Source organism: Anolis sagrei, chromosome 1 (assembly GCF_037176765.1).
Source record: "Anolis sagrei isolate rAnoSag1 chromosome 1, rAnoSag1.mat, whole genome shotgun sequence".
NCBI lineage: Eukaryota > Metazoa > Chordata > Lepidosauria > Squamata > Dactyloidae > Anolis > Anolis sagrei.
The window spans coordinates 38,414,172-38,430,695 of record NC_090021.1 but is presented as its reverse complement, the minus strand read 5'-3'; the positions used below and the strand labels follow the sequence as shown (position 1 = coordinate 38,430,695).

Genomic DNA, 16,524 nt, shown 5'->3' with positions numbered 1-16,524 from the left:
TTTTAAAAGGAAAATTTTGTAATTATTTTAAATATCGAAACAAAAAAAACCCCCAAATACAAATCGATTTTAGAAACATTTTTTTGCATTGTTACCCAGGCCTACTAAATACCGTTTCCTAACATAAAATCATTACAATTTTAATATATGTTCTCCTAAAATCATGCCATCCATTGCTGGTGTGGTGTAATGGTTTACGACTAGGACTAAAATTCTTGGAGACAAGGGTTCAAGTCACCATTTAGCTGTGTAAACCCACTGAGCAACTTCGGCAAGACCCAATCTATCAGTCCCTTTCTCAACCATAGAGGAAGGCAATGGCAACCCCCCTCCCCAAATGAATCCTTCCAAGAGAAACCCATGATAGGTTCACTTCAAAGATATGTCAAAAATAACTGTAAGGCATAGAACCACAATAAACTGCAAATCCCATAACATCAGAGGAGATTGCCATGGCGGCTGAAGTGAAATGTAGCAGAGTAATAATGTAGCTTGTACTCATAGGGAAGTATGCATAAATCATAGCTGTTGAATACCAAAATACTAGTTGCTGTTCCAGGTGCTCTTAACGATGTCGCGTTATTGAAATACAGAAAATGTAGGCCTGGTGCTGATAAGTGCTTGCCTGGGAAATCAGTGGGAGCTGCTTCTAAATCATTGTGAACTTTCTAAAGGAAGGAAGAAAGGAAGAAAATGCAATTAATAATAATAATAATAATAATAATAATAATAATAATAATAATAGCAGCCTAAAAAGTGTGCACAGAAAGGTTGGTAATCTTTGTCTTGTACTTAAATATTTCAAGCAGACAGCAGCTTCTTATAGTCAAGGGAGATCTATGTGACTCTAGAAAACTCTAATATATAACGCTGCAAAGGAGAGTCCAGACGTCTTCAGCCTTATCTAAGCAAACTGCAAACAGAAGGTGTGTCTCCTCCGGGTGTGTTGATTCATGCATCACGCAAAGTGGCGCAGTATACATTTTAATGAGTCATTAATTTTATCCAGGCTGGGCGCTGCTTAAGGAGGAAAATATTTTCAGATTTGGATTATGAGACCTTAACCCTCTCCAGAACCATGGCACTGGAAGCTTGGGACTTGCAGAGTTCAAGATTCTATGGATGAAGATTCAGAGATATCTGGTAAAAGGAATGGACTAAATTACGAGATTTCAAAATGCAATTTCCTTTTCGTTAAATTCTTAAATCAAGGGCTTTTTATACCAGGAAGCAATTTATGTGCAGCTGTCGGGTATATATGTAGTGTTTTTCCAAATTAGAGTCCTGTTCCTTTTGGCCTACATCTTACAGAGTTGTCTGCTTTTCTCCTAATTAATGTTTGTGTTCATAATTAGACAGCTTTTGCCTTACAGTTTGCTCAATCAGAATGGTAAATTACATTACACAGAATTCTGGAACTGGATTAGCTCAAGATGTGGGATTCAAACTACTGGAATCTTATAATTGGTGTTTGGAAAAATTACTTTTAGGACCACAATCCTCAGAATTCTCCACCTAGCACCTGCGAGTTGTAGTCCAAAAGTAAAAGGGGTTGTGGCTAGCACAGGTTAAACCGCCAGCTACAGAAGATCTTGCCGACCGGAAGGTTAGCAGTTTAAGCCATGGGTCGGGGTGAGCTGCTGCCATCAGCTCTAGCTTCTGCTTACCTAGCAGTTTGAAAACAGCAATGTGAGTAGATAAATAGGTACCACTTTGGCAGGGAGGTAAAAAGGCACCCCTGGAGACATGCCAACAATTCGATCAGGAAGGCATCCATTGACAACAGGCTCCTCAGCATGGAAAATGGAACAACAGCACCTCTCCATGGCCGAGTCGAGCATAGCCTCCAGATGCTGGAGATGAAAAAAGAGGGAAAGCCTTGCCTCTGTTTATGTACTGTCTATCTTTGTTGTCAATTTTATAACAGTACTGAATGTTTGCTATAATATGTACCCTGCAATCTGCACTGAGGCCCCTCGGGGAGATAGAGCGGAATATAAATAAAGTATATTATTATTTTATTATTAACACTTGTCTGACTGATGTGTTTTGCTTATTATTTTCTTCAGATAGTAGCGGTTTGGAGTATGTAAGGATCTGTGTTAGTATGGTTATTCCTCTCACTTAACACCAGACGAACACAGACGAGTTTAGTTTTTACACACTCCAAACTGCCACAGTCTGTAAAGAATAAGCAAAAGACATCATTCAGTCAAGCGAAACCGCCATACGTATCATTCTACATGTCTTCTGTATTTGGAACAGACACACTGTATACTTCTCTAAGAAGCATCTGGAAGATATTCCAGGATGCCTTCATTCATTTTACAAATGGGAAAAAACGAAGGCTAAGTGTCTCGAGTCTGACACATAATGATGTGAATCAATAGCAGAAAACTCAGAAGTCATTGAACCTAGATAAATTAGGAGATTAAACTCATTCACAGACTGTAAAATCAAGTGAAACCACAACAGTGAATTCAGAAGTCATTTAGAGCAAGGGACAGAGTAAGCATAGCCACAGACTGCACAATCCGTGAAGATGAGCATCACACTTTGCTTTGCCTAGCATTCATATTTTTCAGGGCTTTATCCACATTTTCATTTTGGGGGGCAGAATATAAAAGGTTGCATTTAAAATGAATGGCCATAATGTCTTGCTAAAGCAATGGTAGGAGGATAAATCTCAGAGCATCATTCATCTGCGACTCGGTTATGGATGGCTTTAGTGTTCATTTACTCATCTTAAAAGTCGCTTTCTATTTGAGGACAATGACTGAGGACAGCTCTTACCCTTAAGGTCTATTTGAAGATAACAATGTCAGATTTAGAATATAGGGGAGGGGGGAGACAGAAATGCCACCGTTTTGGCCTCTATCACGTATATGAAAATTGCATTAAAATTATGTTAATTAGGCAGATTATCCCTCCAGATCACCAATATCTTGTTGGGACCTGAGTACACATATGTACAATCGATTCCTTTTACAGTAGAATGGGAATTCAAAAGAAACAGACATGGTGAAAATTCTTGCTGAGTTACAGGGCAGAATTGCTTCTAATTTTGCAGCTACAGCTGGGTAAGAAACCATTTGGTGCTGGGAAATGTCTGTTGTTCTTTTAAACCATTTCGCTCAATAGTGTTTTATATTACTGCGGTTGTCAGACTAAGGGGTTATTTCTCAAGGGCCCGTTTGCTATGTGGGTGGGCAATCTGCTTCCCAGGGCACACAGCTTGCTATTAGTTAATTGACATCGCCTCCTTTACAGTCATTAGCACTTTCAAATAAACCAAGCTCCCTTTCTTGACAGGAGAAGCAGTTGCAAAGCTTGGGGAGCAAACCAGGGGTGCATTTACACTGCAGAGTTAATGCGGTTTGAAAACTCTTAAACTGTCATGGCTCAATGCTATGAACTCATGGAAGATGTAGTTTTACACTATCTTTCATAGGTTCATAGAATTATAGACTTGGAAAAGACCTCATGGGCCATCCAGTGCAATCCTCTGCCAAGAAGAAGGAAAATCGCATTCAAAGCACCCCTGAGAGATAGCCATCCAGCCTCTGTTTAAAAGCCTCCAAAGAAGGAACCTCCACCACACTATGGGGCAGAGAGTTCCACTGCTGAACAGCTCTCACAGTTAGGAAGCTCTTCCTAATTTTCTGGTGGAATCTCCTTTTCTGCACTTTGAAGCCATTGCTCCATATTCTAGTCTCCAGGGCAGCAGAAAACAAACCTGTTCCCTTCTCCCTATGACTTCCCCTCATATATTTATGCATGGCCATCATGTCTCCTCTCAGCCTTTTCTTCTGCAGGCCAAACATATCCAGCATTTTAAGATGTTCCTCATAGGCTTGTTCTCCAGACCCTTGATCATTTTAGTTGCCCTTCTCTAGACACTTTCCAGCTTGTCAACATTTCCCTTCAACTGTGGTGCTCAGAATTCAACACAGGTGTGGTCTGACCAAGGCAGAATAGAGGGGGAGCATGACTTCCCTGGATATAGACACTAGATTCCCATTGGCTTTTTTAGCTGCCACATGACATTGTTGGCTCATGTTGAACTTGTTGTCTATGAGGACTCAAATATCTTTTTCACATGTACTGCTACCCTTAAGAGTGTTGGTGCCTCACCAAATTAGAACTCCCATTTTGTTCTATAGCACAGAACTAAAGCAGTTAAAGTAGTTTCTAACGGTATTATTTCTATAGCAGCCCAAGTGTTCCAAAATTGTATGAAATAGCTGGTTATTGGATCTCCCTTTTCTTTTGCCTAGGAAATCTATAAGAAAGTAGATACTGACCACTCTGGAACGATAGATGCACATGAAATGAGAGATGCTCTCAAGGAAGCAGGTATGCACACTATTGAGCAATGGGATCCCCTTTTCAGGGAATCCCTTCTGTAACGATATTTGCCAAAGAAACATATGAATCTGCCTTGAAACCCAAGATTACCCAGGAAAAGGTGTTTTGTGTTGTTTTTCTCTTCTTATGGTTAGGTCCATTCAGTTCCATTTGCACGTTCCTTCAACTCATGTCGGGTTGGTTTCTGAATGTTCCAAATGTTGGGTTTATTACTATGAAAAATGCAAAGGGAATTCTCAGGTAGTGTGTTCTCGAAGGCTTTTAATAGCCAGAATCACTAGGTTGCTGTGAGTTTTCCGGGCTGTATGGCCATGTTCCAGAAGCATTCTCTCTTGATGTTTCGCCCACATCTGTGGCAGGCATCCTCAGAGGTTATGAGGTCTGTTGGAAACTAGGTAAGTGTATATATCTGTGGAATGTCCCTCCAGTTCACCAGTCTTGCAGCTCTTCTGAGGCCACAGACATCAGAAGAGCTCGAAGACCAAGAACAAGCCATGAGAGTAAAGACAAAGATCCACCCAGAGGAAAAGTGTTCTTACCATACATCAAGGGAACCACTGACCACATAGGGAAGCTGATGAAGAAACACAACATAGAAACTATCTACCACCCACTAAGAAAATCCAACAAATGCGACATTCAGCAAAGGACAAGAGGGATCCTCTCGTCTCTGTAGGAGTCTACCGTATACCATGCAGCTGTGGATAAGTCTACATAAGGACCACCAAACACAGCAATGCCTAAATGTGAATCAAGGAACATGAAAGGCACTGCAGACTACTTCAACCAGTGAAGTCAACCATAGCAGAACACCTGATGAACCAACCTGAACACAGCATATTATTTGAGAACACAGAAATGCTGGACCAACTACCATGGCGGACTACACAAAGAAGCCATGGAAACCCACAAGCATGTGGACAGTTTCACCAGAAAGGAAGAAACCATGAAAATGAACACAATCTGGCTACCAGTATAAAAAAAACTCCAAAATCAGGACAGTAAATAAAGAGGAACACTAAAAAAAAAGAAGAAGAATTCCAGACAAGAAACAATCAGGGTCAACTAATCACCTCCCAACAAAGGATTCCCCCAGACAGGAAGCAGACAGGCTTTGAAGCTGCAAAGCCATTCAATGCTAATCAAGGTGGCAAATTAAAACATTCACACTTGCCTCAAACAGACGAGAGTTGTTTCTTCCATCCTGGACATTCCACAGATATATAAATCTCACTTGTCTAGTTTCCAACAGACCTCACAACCTCTGAGGATACCTGCCATAGATGTGAGTGAAATGTCAGGAGAGAATGCTTCTGGAACATCGCCATACAGCCCGGAAAACTCACAGCAACCCAATTCTCAGCTACACTGTAAAATCTTTTAGAATGAATATGACTGATATTCGCACTATTTGTTTATTAAAATCAATCCCTTATATGACAAGAATCAGGACAGATTATAATGATCAAAAAATACAGAAATAACCAAAATTCCAAGGAAGTGTAGAAAATAGTCGGATAAGAACTGCAATGTCAAAAGACATGGAAGTTGTTTTTTTAAATGTCTTACTCCCTGGCCTTATGCCTATTACTTTGAAATGAGTCCCACTGATTTCAGAAAAATATCTTGACTGTTATATGCTGTACAAACCTCTAGTTTGTTCACTATGTAGTCAGTCTGCTTATTTTCCCTGCATGATTCCTCCTTTATATAGGATTCTAACAAGAAATCTCCATGTTTATGGAAAAGGCTCCTTTCAGCTCACATTTGTGCTGTAAGGGGAAAAAACTATTTCTCTTCTTCTTCTCTTTGTTCTTTTCATCTCATATTTATGCATCAAACGACGACATAGGAATAAATATTTCCCTTCTCCTCTTTTGCCCTTTTCTTAATCATGCTGAAAGGTAGTTGCATGGCTTGCTTCCTTGTTGTATTATGTGAACAGTATATGTGATTATAGCATTTTAGTTCAACACAAACTGGAGCCATGGTGGTGCAATGGGTTAAACCCTTGTGCCGGCGGAACTGCTGACCTGAAGGGTGGTGGTTTGAATCTGCAAGACAGGATGAGCTTCTGTCTGTCAGCTCCAGCTTCCAATGTGGGGACATGAGAAAAGTCTCCCACAGGATGGTAAAACTTCCAGGCATCCCCTGGGCAACATCCTTGCAGACGGGGTATAAATAGGGTAAATAAATAGGGACTCAAACTGGGTAAAAACTAAAGAGCACTGACTACTATGTAAAAAATATATAGGTGGCCCTTTGTGTCCAATAATTCTCCATCTATGCATCCAATGGCCCTTTGAAGGCAACTGTTAGGCTGTTGTGGCCCTTGATGTAAATGAGTTTGACACCCCTGTTTTAAAGGGACTCTGCCATATGAAATTGCTGAAATAGGACTTTATCACACCAACACACTATGTCACAATAATCACATTAGTATGGATAATGAATAAGTTGATAGCTTATTCATTATCCATATCCATACAGTATCCATTATTCAATATGGCACTTCTCTTCATTGGTGCAACTGTACTGATTTGCTAATATGTGGTCCCACAACCAGCCTTCCACACAGTGTCCATAACTCCATCTTCCTACTTTATTCCCTACCCAGGGTGCCTTTAATGCAATTGTGCAATTTCACCATTAAAAAAATAAATCAACAAATAAACATCAATCATTTTAAATGGCCAGGAGTCTCAAAAACAGGGGATTGGTAGCATGGTGCACACATTGTAATGTAATAGCTACCATAATCAAAGGTGATAATCTATCTGCAGTGCCACATGGGATAAAGTCCCTAAAATATCATAAATGTTTATTCTATTCATTAGGTTTGGTTTGATACCTTGGTTCCCTCTCCTCTCTCACTACAGGAATCAAATTAAAAAAGAAGAGGCTTGTATTCCTGCCTGTTTCTGCTTTTGTGAATGATTATAACTTATTCTATATTCATTTAAAGCTCTGCAAAGAATTGTCAGAGGTGTTCACTCTTAGATGTTGTGAGTCATGACTGAATTGGTCACAACGCTTTTCTTTATATCCCTGTAGATATCATTCCATGCATTAAATTGAGCTAGTCCATGAAAAAGCTTGTACAACAATAACTCTATTAATCTTTAAGGTTTCACAAGACTCTGTTGTTATTGCGCTGGGGGGAAGTATCTGGTTCTTTCTGGACAACAAAGAAATTATCTCTGCAATGTGAGAATATGCTGACTTTCAAAGACTGTGTTTCTTGTTCAAGCTGTAGCTGTAGTTAGTGCTGAAACAAAGCTTTAAAAACTGACAATCCCTTTATAAATGAATTTGGCTTCCTGCAATGGGTTCTGGCTGGAGCACTTTAAAACTTCACTAATTAGGTGCTTAGCATCTGAATACAGGACAAGGAAACTCTTGTGAAATGGCAAAAAATACATTACTTTGTGGGGGGTTGTTTGGTCTGTATGACTACTTGAGAACAACGGGGACTGGAAAGGAGTATATACATATTATAGCAACAGAAAAATGACTAAAGGCCCTTCCACACAGCCCTATATCCCAGAATATCAAGGCAGACAATCCCACAATATCTGCTTTGAACTGGGTTATCTGAGTCCACACTTAGATAATGTGGGATTTCCTGTCTTGAAATTCTGAGATATAGGGCTGTGTGGAAGGGTCCTTAATCTGTCCAAGTTAATAAATCCTTTTATTTGTGTCTGTTTGTAGCTGCAAACCATGCTTGCATAGGAAGAATTAAAAGGTGCTGCACTGAACCAGACAGCTACACATTCCTTTACTAATTCTAGGGTTTCCTTTCTCATAGGTTTCACTCTCAACAACAAAGTCCAGCATACTATAGCCGCCCGCTATGCCTGCAGCAAGCTGACCATTGACTTTGATGGCTTTCTGGCCTGCATGATTCGCCTGGAAACCCTCTTTAGTAAGTTTTCTCTGAAGCCAGAAGGAGAGTGGGGAAATCTTCTGGAGAACTAGTCCAATCTCGCTTCAGGCTTTTGAAGTAACAAGTAAAAAGACTTACTCTTTTTTGTGACTAAAAGAATTGTATATTGTGACAAAATGAAAATCATGTGTAGTTCACATTTGACCAGCCCACACACTGCCTATCCAGAGAAAGAAAATATGCCATGCAGATGAACAGTAAAAAAACAAGTAGTTCACTCTTCATAATTCAGGAGAACATATTTACAATTATGTGATCAGTTGCATCAACTCACATAATGTCCTTTTATGAGAGATTTAAAATGATATTCATTGTCCATGTGGATAATCTCCTTCAGCCGCTCATGAAGCAAGAGCACACTCCAAACTCTGTCTCTCTGTCTGCTTCTCTCTGCCTCAAGTCTGAAAAATGTAACGGCATCCAAAAGTCCCAGGCTCAGCCAGTTCTCCGGGCATAGCCCAACCAATCAGCTTCATGCATCTTATTTTACAGTTGACCCACACACACACTAACTGATTTCTTACATGTTCCAACATAGATCACTGAAAGAAAACTGTTGCAAAATATCTCTAATTTGCAAAATTTGATTAAGTGGCCACACTCCCTCAGCTAGGACAGGATCCCAAACTTGCCAGCGCCTTTGTCTGATAAAGCAGTGGGAAATACAGAAAACACATAACTAATAAGCAGCTAAAGAACATGAACTAGAGGGTATACTTGCACCTATTTATGGACTTCCCATATGGACCATCCTATGACATTTTGGGGGTTCACAGTTTAAGAAAAGGTTATTTCTCATTCTCAGCCACACAACAAACTCCCTGATTCCATAAGCTGTTGCCATGGCAATTAAAGTGGAAGCACAGGGCTATAACTATGTAGTGTGAAAGGCTCCAGCTGTCAACTGTTGAATGAAATCATATCCTGGTCCAGCGTGGTTGTCCTTATGAAGCATTCACACAATCTTGTGCCTCCAGCCTCATTCTACCTAATGGTAGGGCCAACTTGGCAAACATGAATGTAGTTACTCTAGTGGCAGATGTCTGCAATAGATCTGGCTGTGGATTACATGCTGGATTGTATGAGAGGGTGTACATATATAGATAATACTGCCTTGGAGCAGAAATGTGGGATTGCATGGCAAGAACAACTCTTGAGCTTGTGGCCAACTGTGAAAGCATTATTCTGAAGACATAACTTAAATTCCCATTTGAAGAATCCAGCTTCTGTAAATTACCCCCTTCCCCTGTTTCTGCTTCTCATGTAACAGGCTCTGGTGTTTAAATATGACATCTTTTCACATTTTTCCATTCAGAAATGTTTCAGATGTTAGACAAGGAAAAACGTGGAACCGTCCAGCTCTCTCTGGCTGAGGTAAGGATGATTAAATGAAACTACATTTTGGTTAAATGATGACAGATTATGATATTCTGCTGTAAAATTATATGAGGAAAAGAAGGTGTCTAGGGACCTGAGGAAGAAACACATTTTTCAGCCATAGTTGAAAAGAGATTTTTAGAATTCAGTTCTACCCATTGAGAAACTACAGAGCCCTGATACATAGGCCTGAATCTGACTCTATCCTTCTTTAGAAGAAAAAAAAATGCTTTTGGGGATTGCAGTTCCAAGAATTTCCCAGCCAGCAGGGCATCCTAGAAATTGTCCAAAAAGTAGCTTTTTCAAGTGCAAATACCCAGGCATTATTACTATTCAGTTGGGCTTTTACCAGAAATGCTTTTTTCTGAATATTGTTATCCACATATACTTTCTCTTTAATAATAATAATAATAATAATCTTTATTTATACCCCACCACCATCTCCCCAAGCGGACTTGGGGTGGCTAACATGAGGCTAAGCCCAACAATTGCAATAAAGCAAAGTACAACAAGTAATAACATAAAATAAAATGTAAACAATAACAATAAAATGCAAATAATACAACAGGGTAAGCACAGGATATGAAAAAAAAAGTTGAACACAGTGGGCTGGAACAAATGCAAGGGATAAAATTACAAAACCCTGGGTGAGATAGGTACATAGAGTAGTGTATCTGGTGGGAGATTCAGATGGGACAAATGATGGGGTTTAATTTTCACTAGGGATGAGATATGTGAATGCCCATAACATGGGCAGCAGCATTGCTGCGGTCCTGCTTTATAGCAATTTGGTAGGCTTTACAGCCTCTGTAGCTGGCAATGGCTATAGAGACTGTAACTAACCTGCACAGGCACACCTTAGGATTTCTTTGACTCCTCAGAATTAGAGCACTATGGTTCCACTTTAATTGCCATGGCAACATCCAATGAAATTCAGTAATTTGTAGTTTAGGGAGTAGAATTTTGAATAATCTGGCAGGGAACTCTAGTTCTCACCAACTACAAACCCCAGGATGTTGCTGTGGCAGGTAAATTGGAATCACGGTGCTATAGTTATGTGGTATGAAAGACCTTCGTCCAGATATCTGTCTCTCTTATCTAGCTGACTTCACACCTTTCTCCCAGAACTGAGATTCAAGGAATCTCATAACAAGATTGAAACAGATATACATAAAACAAATAAGAACAAGTACAGATACATTGAAAAAAATATTGAAGTATAATGAAATTATAGTTTTAAAACACAACAAAGTACGTACAAAAATAGTACATAGTGAAAAAAAGAAATTACAGTATCAAGCAATTAAAAAGGCCTCTCTTAAACATCACCCAGGTGTCAAAAGCTTTGCATACTGATGGAGGGGACAGAATGGGAATTTGTCAGTTTCCCCAACTGAGGTCAAATTTTGAATTTCCGATTGCTTGAGAAATGTGTGTAAATTGCAGGGCATTTTTTTTTTGTTACCGGTACAATATAAATTGTGCAGTATCTAAGAAAAAACCCATCCACTTCCATTACTTTTTCTATACAAAGTGCAGAGAATGCAAAACTGAATTCCATATTATATTACTATGGAAACAACATAGTGAAGAATTTGACATCATGACTGTGCAACTCAAATGTGACATTGTAGTGATTTAGTTAGGACCACAATTAGAGAGTCTGTGCCTGGCGAGCATATACTAAACCAGATAGGCCAGGACAGAGAAACCAACTCACCAGGTTGGAGACAAACCACAGTGGTTTAAGGATGCAAGTACGGCAATTTGCTTCAAAATGTACAAGCACAAACATACAGAGAAATAGAAGACATCTTATATAGTTCTGACAGCTATTCAAACTTCCCTCTCCCTCCCCTGATTGGCTGAAAAAAGGTAGGCTAGGATCTGTGTCAGGGTTGATTGGGAGGGAGAACGGCAGCTGGGAATTGATCAGAGTGAAGGACCAATCAGCTGCAGAGATGCCCTCTGGGGGAACACAGTTTGAGGAAAACAAATGGTAAAGCTATGTTGATGAGCTTTTGATGCGCTCAAATGCCCAGATTCATGCCAAACAAAGATATGGATCTTAGGAAACAAAGGTGCAAGACGCAAGGAACTAAGGTGCTCATCTTGAGTAATCAAGAGCTTGGCTGTCAATAAAAGAGGTTATGAATGCACATAATCTAAGTTTCTATTTCCATGAAGGAGCGGCAGAATCTCAGCTCTATGTGATTTGTACGAACATTTGGGGGTTATCTGACTGGCAAAGGAAGTCAGCTATCTTTGCATCCACCCAAAAATCTAATTATTATCTGGCTTGGGAAATAGCCAGAGGGATTTGTCCATCCTTTTCCATTTCCAAGAGATTATTTGAACAGGATCACAGAGGGGTGGCTGTTTCTGTTTCTAAGTTACATTTTGATACGTTTCTAAGAAGCAGTTTATATACATTTCATATATAAGAAACAGATACAGGATACAGTTGAAAGATACAAGTGACACAGAATCAGTAGATGCAATTTATTAAAGGGTTAGATACTATAGCGTTCTGGGGTTTACAAATGCTGCCGGTTTGGTCTTGATCTTCTGCTGCTTTGAACTTAGCAAGTCCAGAAAGGGTCTTTTTTCAATAGGAAAAATCACATATTTATTTCTGAGCCCTTGATGAACTATAAATCTTTGAGAGGAGGGGTTACCTTGGCTTGATAACAGCATAGCAAAAAAAAAAAAAGTAACCCAGTCTGATTGTGTCTGCAGTTATTGCCATTTTAAATTTTATGCCATTTCCTTTCAGTGATGAAAGCTGCACAGTTTTCAGTTTATATGCCAAAAGCATGTTTCTAGAAATCTATGTATTTTTCTGGGCAAGATGAGCAGCTTTGATAGAAAAACTGTACAATTTCCTGTCAATGCTGGAAAAGATCTGAGTGTTCAGAAGAAATGGAAGGAAAAAAATGTTTCATTGTTCTCATCATCTATCGGGAATCTGAAAAATCAAGATTTACTATTCCTGATCAGGGACAGGCCTTGAAAAGGCTGTTAACCATTACTTTGCAACCACTGAGCAGTTTAAACAAATGGTGTTAGGGATTTTAACTGGTAAAGGGCTGGATTTGAATATCCTCTAGGCAACCATTCTTCAAAAGGGAGCCTAGAAACCCCAGAATCTTCTTTGTCCCTCCTAACATTGATTTAGTCCATTAGATGAGAAAAAATTAGTTGGTTGTCCAAATGTGTCCCTAAGAATCCCAACTATGAACCCCCATCAGCCATTCCAGAACATATAGAGATGGTAGAAAACATTACAGTGGTGGTATTTGCCACCAGTTCTGTCAAGCTTTCAATAGATGACTAAAAAATTAATTATAATTCTTGTCTTTTCTTTCTTATAGTGGCTGTGCTGCGCATTGGTCTGAAGCCCCATTTCTGAATTCACTTGTGGGCACCTCCACAATTTATTTTTTTACATATAGATGTTTCTGGAAAATTGTTTGTTCCATAGACAAATGAGAAAAAGAAGCAATTTCAGTATCCAGTAATACACTCTAATGTAAAATGACCATTCAGAATAATAAACAAGATTATATGGAAACAACAAAGCAGCCCTGCATGAGTAATTGTTATTTACACATAATTAGTATCAAAGCCCACACTTCAAAATGGTGATTGGCTAAGATATATCTATTAATCATTTTAATTCATTTTATTACAGTTTAACAGTTTTCAATGTGCTTAGAGGAGCACAGAGTGTACATAAATCTTTGTCTTAACAGGGTTTACAGAATAAAAGCAGATATTCAGACATTTTTTGCTTTCATTTAGTTCCTGGGCCTTAGTTGAACATTATCTCTAGCATTTTAAGCCACCCAGTTTGTTCTTTTATTTACATGCTCAAATTGTCAGTCTTCATGTCTCTTCCTTTCCCTTCTGCCTTAAACGTAAATGAGAAGGTTAAACATAATCAGGATAAGGTGAGCTCCCTCAGAAACACTATGTAATCATCTTGTTTAGTTTGTGAATATTTGGAGTATTTGGATAGTGATGGTGACAACAATCATATAATGGGATAAAATGTCACATACACCTCTAAGCAAACTTGGGTTGCATTTAAAAAAATCCAAAACAATCTATATATATAAATTTGTTAGGGGCATCCAACGAGGAAACAAAACTCAAAAACCCCCCAACGAAACTGTACCAAAATTGCCATGCCCATAACACAACCCACAAGGTACAAACATATCTACTCAAAATGAAAAACAACACAACAACACACTCACAAAACGGCAAAACAACAAAACTCAAAAAACCCCAACGAAACTTAACCAAAATTGCCATGCCCATAACACAACCCACAAGGTACAAACATATCTACTCAAAATGAAAAACAACACAACAACACACTCACAAAACGGCAAAACAACAAAACTAAAAAAAACCAACGAAACTTAGCCAAAATTGCCATGCCCATAACACAACCCACAAGGTACAAACATATCTACTCAAAATGAAAAACAACACAACAACACACTCACAAAACGGCAAATCAACAAAACTCACAAACCCCCCAACGAAACTTAACCAAAATTCCCATGCCCATAACACAACCCATAAGGCACAAACATATCTACTCAAAATGAAAAACAACACAACAACACACTCACAAAACGGCAAATCAACAAAACTCACAAACCCCCCAACGAAACTTAACCAAAATTCCCATGCCCATAACACAACCCATAAGGCACAAACATATCTACTCAAAATGAAAAACAACACAACAACACACTCACAAAACGGCAAAACAACTGAGCATGCGCATTGGTGCCCAGCCGCAAGTTCCCTGGCGCGCGCACACAGTTCCCTCTGCGGAAGCCATGCCCACTCCAAGCCCCGCCGCGCCGCTTCCCGCACACCCCCCCTGCCGCACGCACACACACAACCCCACGCTCCATCACTCCCCCCGCCGTACACACACACGCAACCCCACGCTCCATCACTCCCCCACCGCCACACACACACGCGCAACCCCACTCCCCCCCGCTGCCGCACACACACACGCAACCCCACGCTCCATCACTCCCCCCACTGCCGCACACACACACACAACCCCACGCTCCATCACTCCCCCACCCCAATCTTACCTCCTTTTACTTCACGCCACCTCCAAACCCCACCGCACCCCTTCCCGCCCTGTCAAAATCCAGGAAAGACAGGAAGGAAGGAAAGAAGGAAGAAAGAGAAAGAGAGGTAAAGAAAAGGGGGAAGGAAGGAAAGTTAGAGAAAGAAGGAAGAAGAAAAGGAAAGAAAAGGAAAGATGGAAGGAAAGAAAAGAGAGACAGCAGAAGAGAAAGAAAAAGGGGGAAGGAAGGAAAGAAGTAGAGAAGGAAGAAATGAGAGACAGAGGGAGGGAAAGAAAAAGGGGGAAGGAAGGAAGGAGAGAAGGAAAGAAAAAAGGGAATGAAAGAAGGAAAGAGGGAGTGAAGGAAGGGGGAAGATGTAGAGAAAGAGGGAGGGAAGGAAAGAAGGAAAGAGAGAAGGAAGAAAAGAGACCAGAAGAGAAAGAAAAAGGGGGAAGGAAGGAAGGAGAGAAGGAAAGAAAAAAGGGAATGAAGGAAGGAAAGAGGGAGTGAAGGAAGGGGGAAGATGTAGAGAAAGAGGGAGGGAAGGAAAGAAGGAAAGAGAGAAGGAAGAAAAGAGACCAGTAGAGAAAGAAAAAGGGGGAAGGAAGGAGATAGAGAAGGAAGAGGAGAAGGAAAGATGGGAGGGAAGGAAGGAAGGAGGGAAAGAAGGAGAGAAAGAGGGAAGATTGGCCACAGCAACACGTGGCGGGTAAAGGTTGTTATTTCTATGATTATGATGATGCTATTATTCTTCCTCTGAGACCCTTTTAGGGGGAATGGGAGAGGTGTCAGGTCCCGGAGGCAATGCATTGCATTATTGTTATTGTTATGATGGTGGTGAAATAAAAGGAAATAAAAAGAGAAAGAAGGAAGCAAACAGGGAGGGAAGAAAGGCAAAGGAAGAAAGGGGGAGGGAATGAAGGAAAGAGAGAAGGATGAAACCAAGTAGTGAAAGAAAGAAAGAGGTAGAGAAGGAAGAAAGGAGAGAAAGGGGGAAGGAATAGGTAGGTACCTCTCTTTCATAATAGTCCAGATATCTACCTCAACTTTGATAAGTTTTACTATAGGCCACAGCAACGCGTGGCAGGGCACAGCTAGTAATGCACTAAATATCTGTAATTCCCACCACCACAAGCATTACCTTCTCTGAATATCTTTTTTGGTAGCATAAATCTGTATTAAGATAACACCTTTATTAGGTTCACCAAAAATCTACAAAATCTATTGATGGGCTAACCAATAAAACATACTACTACAAAATGATAACTGGTAGAAAGTTATTTGTGCATTTTGGGTGCATCAAATTTTCCATTTTTGGTGAGCCAAATGAAGGGATTGCTCTAATGTGAACTTTGGCATTTGTTTCATAATCAATATTGTTCCCTCTGCATTTGTATTCCCACTATCATGGAGTTCCCTGTGTTACATTTATTTATTTATTTACCATATTTATGCCCCATAAGAGACTCAGGACGGCTCACATATATAGGCAGTAATTTGATGCCATAAGAACATTGTTTCCCCTGACATTAAGTCTAGTCGAGTCTGATTCTGGGGGTTGGTGCTCATCTCCATTTCTAAGCCGAAGAGCTGGCGTTGTCCATAGACACTACCAAGGTCATGTGGCCAGCATGACTGCATCGAGCACCGTTACCTTCCCGCTGGAGTGGTACCTATTGATCTACTCACATTTGCATGTTTTCGAACTGCTAGGTTGGTAGAAGC

At 40.0% G+C, this 16,524-nt stretch overlaps 1 protein-coding gene across 1 annotated transcript in view; it reads left to right on the top strand.

Annotated features, from left to right (window-relative positions):
* LOC132761387 (calpain-8-like) overlaps nt 1-13,275 on the top strand; it is a 69,239-nt gene extending 55,964 nt beyond the window's left edge. The window contains exons 16-20 of the mRNA XM_060754202.2: nt 1,075-1,143; nt 4,278-4,356; nt 8,180-8,296; nt 9,633-9,691; nt 13,069-13,275. Of these exons, the coding sequence (XP_060610185.2) occupies nt 1,075-1,143; nt 4,278-4,356; nt 8,180-8,296; nt 9,633-9,691; nt 13,069-13,092 (348 nt within the window). The 3' untranslated portion in view covers nt 13,093-13,275. The remainder of the gene's footprint in view (nt 1-1,074; nt 1,144-4,277; nt 4,357-8,179; nt 8,297-9,632; nt 9,692-13,068) is intronic.
* The last annotated feature ends 3,249 nt before the right edge of the window (nt 13,276-16,524 follow it).